Source organism: Epinephelus moara, chromosome 5, assembly GCF_006386435.1.
Source record: "Epinephelus moara isolate mb chromosome 5, YSFRI_EMoa_1.0, whole genome shotgun sequence".
Classification (NCBI taxonomy): Eukaryota; Metazoa; Chordata; class Actinopteri; order Perciformes; family Serranidae; genus Epinephelus; species Epinephelus moara.
The window spans coordinates 3,539,798-3,544,466 of NC_065510.1; the positions used below are offsets into that span (position 1 = coordinate 3,539,798).

A 4,669-nucleotide genomic window follows, 5' to 3' on the forward strand; every position below is an offset into this window, starting at 1 on the left:
TGTTTAATGTGTGTTTAATCTGTGTTTAATCTGTGTTCAATGTTTGTTTAATGTGTGTTTAATCTGTGTTTAATCTGTGTTCAATGTTTGTTTAATGTGTGTTTAATGTGTTTCATGTTTGTTTAATGTGTTTAATGTGTCTTTAATGTGTGTTTGTGTTTAATGTGTCTTTAATGTGTGTTTAATGTGTTTCATGTTTGTTTAATGTGTGTTTAATGTGTTTCATGTTTGTTTAATGTATTTAATGTGTGTTTAATGTGTTTAATGTGTTTCATGTTCGTTTAATGTGTTTAATGTGTCTTTAATGTGTGTTTGTGTTTAATGTGTCTTTAATGTGTGTTTAATGTGTCTTTAATGTGTGTTTAATTTGTTTGATGTGTGTTTAATTTGTTTAATGTGTCTTTAATGTGTGTTTAATGTGTGTTTAATTTGTTTAATGTATTTAATGTGTGTTCAGTGTGTGTTTAATGTGTTTAATATGTGTTTACTGTGTGTTTAATATATGTATGTATGTACATCTGTATGCACTCATGTATATGAGTGACAGACACACCACCACACAAATATAAATGCTCACAACAGTGTAGGCGACGTCGTAGGGTCTGCCACACAAGTAAAAAAATCCTGCTTCAAACTGTGGTTCTGCTCCGCAGGTCGATGATATCGGCCGAGTGCTGAAGCCAATCACAGTCGTGCTGATGTTCAGTACAACAGCACAACCTGAAGTGTGAAACAGTTTTTCTGGCGACAATAAAATGTATAATTTTGGAGTTTTCTTTAAAATATCAGTGGTAAAATAAATTTAAAACACAACCATTAAAGTTGTATGCCCCTCCCCCAGCCAAAATAGCAAACACGAGTCCCTCCCTAATGCTTCATTTCTTGTTTTTTTGACATGCCTCCCCCTCTCTGCCCCTTCCCCTCATGAGTAACGAACAGTCCCTAAAGCTTTTAACAACTACAGTAACTGTTACACAGAGCACTGATCATAACTAAGACACAGAGTGCAGGCAGCAAAGAGGACGCTGTCACGCTCTCAAACCTCATGACGAGATACATTAAACAGGATGAAGTGTTTTCACACTCACCGGCATCATGTTGGCAGTTTTCTGCTCTGTCGCATCCAGACTGCAGCTCAAACCATCAATCCATCCGCTTCATCCTCTTCCTCTTCCTCCTCTGCGGTCCGTCTGTCTCCTCTGTCCGCTCCTCTCACATCTCATTCATCATGATGAACATTTAGATCTGAGCTCCTCCTCGACCTGTTGCGGTGAAGCAGCGGGCCTCTCAGGGTGTCCGATGGTCTCTGGAGAACAGACACAGAGGATGATGATCTCAGAGCGGCTGTGCGCGAGACCACAGGAAGCACCGTGCAGGTATTACAGTGTGGACCTGTGATGGGAACAAAGCGGCGGGCGGAGCTGGAGCAGCTCTCCTCTGCTCCTGCTGAGCGCTAATCCGTCTGACTGATCACTACCGTTCAATCAACGCAGACCGGTCACCGGCAGCCGGGACTCCGCTGAGGAGGATAACAGCACTTCCGGTGCCACTTTTCAGAACAAAAGCTTTTTAATTTTTTGCACTACGGTAGCCTGGTTTGACCTTAGAATCACTGAAAAAATTTGCTTAGAGATTCAAAGTCATAGAGTAATGAAAACTTTCAATAATCATACAATCAAGTGTATTATTTATTTTATTTAAAATAATGAAAAATATTTAATTTATTTAAATGATTTAAAACAAAGTATTCAGATATTTTATGTAAGTAAAGTAAGTAGCCTAATACTGCACTGTAAAAAAAAAAAAAAAAAGGTACAAATAATAAGAGGTATATAAAGTACTAAACCAGAACTAGGGAGGAGGGGCAGGAAAAGAAATCTTAGAATAAACAAAAACAAAATAGGAAAATAAAATGGTAAACTATAAACAGATAAATCGAATGTATACACACACACACACACACACACACACACACACACACACACTATTCTCTTCAAAAAATATCATTTATTTAAATTATTGAACAGTAGTATTCAGATAATTTACGTAAGTACAGTAAGTAATACTGCAGTGTAATAAAAAACAGAAATAATAACAGGTATATAAAGAACTGAACCAAGAATAGAATAAAAAAAAAGAAGAAAATTATACAAGAGCACATGGGACAAAAATTACAAGGTAAAGTGACAGTAAGGGAGTGTTTGTTATTTGTGAGGGAGGAGGGGGTGGGGCAAAAACAAGAAAACTTAAAATAAATCAAAAATTAATAATTATAATAGTAGGAAAATAAAATGAAAATAATGAACAGATAAATCGACTGTATTATTTTATTTAAAATAAATGAAAAATATAGAATAATTTAAATTATTTAAAAGTAGTATTCAGGCATTATATGTAAGTAAAATAAGTAATACTGCAGTTTAAAAAAGATATAATAAGAGGTATATAAAAAACTGAACTCACTGAGTTCACAGCTGATGTTTAAAACACTAACGAAGGTCTTAAAGACGACTTCACAGAGGATGAGGAGGAAATCTGGGGATTTTGGGACACTGTCGGCACAGCAGGCTGTAATAAATTCAGTCGGGGTGGGAATCATCAGAGAATCCACCATACAAAATGATCACAATAATTTAGTCACGATACATTATTACGATTTTAAACATGTTGTGATACGCTGAGTATTGCAATAAAATACACTGCAATTTATTACCGTTTTTAACTGTAAATTATGTCCCCAAAGGAAAACTGTCAACATCTGTTTTAACTAACAAGGTGAAGTTTCAGTCAGTTCATCTCATTTCAGCCTCTTTGCAGCAGCATAATGAATCCAGTGGACTGAAAAAAGGATTTTATTATTCTAGTAGGCTACCTAAAGTTTAATTTGTCTTTGTAATATCAATAATTTATGTAATAAAACAATCAATACTTGGCTGGCCCTGTGTGAGGAAACGATGTTGCCAAACAAAAATATCACGATACAATGCTGTCGAGATTTTTCACCTAAAATTCAGTGAGTGTCCTTTTAATGTCACAAAAATATTTACAGATAGACGAGGCCTAAATTATGTCTTTTATGATCATTTAAATGAGAAAACATAACACAAAAAAATCCTCCATAATTAGAATTATTATTTATAATATAATACAACACGTTACGTTATAACTGTACTGTTCCAATAAACAGAAGTCTCTGGGTTTCAGACTCAAATCCTGTCTGAAAATGTGTCTGCATCTTAGTCAGTCTGCAGGTATCACAGTTACATTTAAAGACACACTTTAACAACATTAAGGACCTTATTGTTGTGACATTTAAGTTATGACATTTTGAGGAGCTGTAGACACCCTGGTAGTTTTTTGATTTTTTTAGTCTTCAGTTTGCTTTTATTTTGAAGGAGGGTTTATCCATGTTCCGGTTTTAATCTGTCCGCTTTGACGCAGCTCGAGTCGTCATCACCATCTCCTGGCAACGGGAACAACCTCCTCCCCGGATCTCCCGTTAGAGTGTGTGAAATATTATCCTACAAATTCACCCTGGTTTTATTTATTTTTCTGTTTGTTCAGATCCTTGTTGAGACATTTAAGCCGACATCCGGCCTGTTCTTAAAGAGTTAAACTGAGTTTATGGAGGACGCATTAAACTCCATCTGTTTTCTTCACCAGCAGCTGGTGTCAGTTTGTTCTCTTGTCAACAGCGACCTCTGCCGGTCACCTGTAAACCCCAGGGCACTCACTCAACTTAAATTCTTTTGGAAACAGCTCAAAATGTTTAGTTGAGTACAAACTCAGTGGTCTGCAGATCATATTCTGGACATAATGAAGCACACTTGTTTGGTGCAGATCCTAAAATCATATCATGTTAATTTTTATGATGCAATAATTACCATGCTGTATACAATTACGACTCGTCCGAATATCTCTCATAATAATTGCAAAATCATTTTTCTTAGTGAATACTGTGCAGCCCCCAAAATAACAGACAACACCGTGCTCCTCTCTCAGGTTTTAGTTTTGCTGCAGCTCGTCAGCAAACATTAAACGTCTGTCGATACATGGAGCCGTCACTCAGGCCTTAGAGATAATTACCAAATATAATAAAAGTACAAAGCTCACAGGATGTGTCTGATGATGATTAGTAAAGAAAGGGTCACAAACTATCTTTTTTTTAAAAAAAAAATCAGGTTTATTTCTCTTGGCTGCGTCTGCACCAGAAGCAGGAAGTAGTGCAGAGAGAACGCACACAACACGAAGACACGACTCAACATCAGTCACAGACGCTCAGGTGGATTTTCTCATCAAAACATAAATAATATCTGTAGAACATCTTAACAGAGGGTTTGTCATCATCTGGAGAACTTTGAGTCAAAACTGGAAATTAAAGGTCATTAAAAAAATACACACACACACACACACACACACACACACACACACAGATAGATATAGTCAATTTATTGAACAAATTAAAATTATTCAAACACAAAATAAAACTTATAAGAAATAAAAAAAAGAACAAATGGGATCCTCAGCAACAAACCAGCACCTAATAAGCAACTCAAATATTATTGTTCTAAAGGTGTGTGAAGCTAAAAACCTTTCTGGTCCTACCTGCTCTAATTTTTTTTATTAATCATAGAGAACTAGTCCATACCCACTGAGTGCACAGTTGCCC

The 4,669-nt window shown here is 36.0% G+C and overlaps 1 protein-coding gene across 1 annotated transcript in view; it reads right to left on the reverse strand.

The window, feature by feature from the left end:
- Positions 1-1,472, reverse strand: part of LOC126389802 (apoptosis-stimulating of p53 protein 2-like) — a 43,026-nt gene extending 41,554 nt beyond the window's left edge. Inside the window, exons 1-2 of the mRNA XM_050043699.1 lie at positions 1,393-1,472; positions 1,089-1,306 (exon numbers count right to left, since the gene is read on the reverse strand). Coding sequence (XP_049899656.1) covers positions 1,089-1,097 — 9 coding nt within the window. The 5' untranslated portion in view covers positions 1,098-1,306; positions 1,393-1,472. The remainder of the gene's footprint in view (positions 1-1,088; positions 1,307-1,392) is intronic.
- Between the last annotated feature and the right edge of the window lie 3,197 nt (positions 1,473-4,669).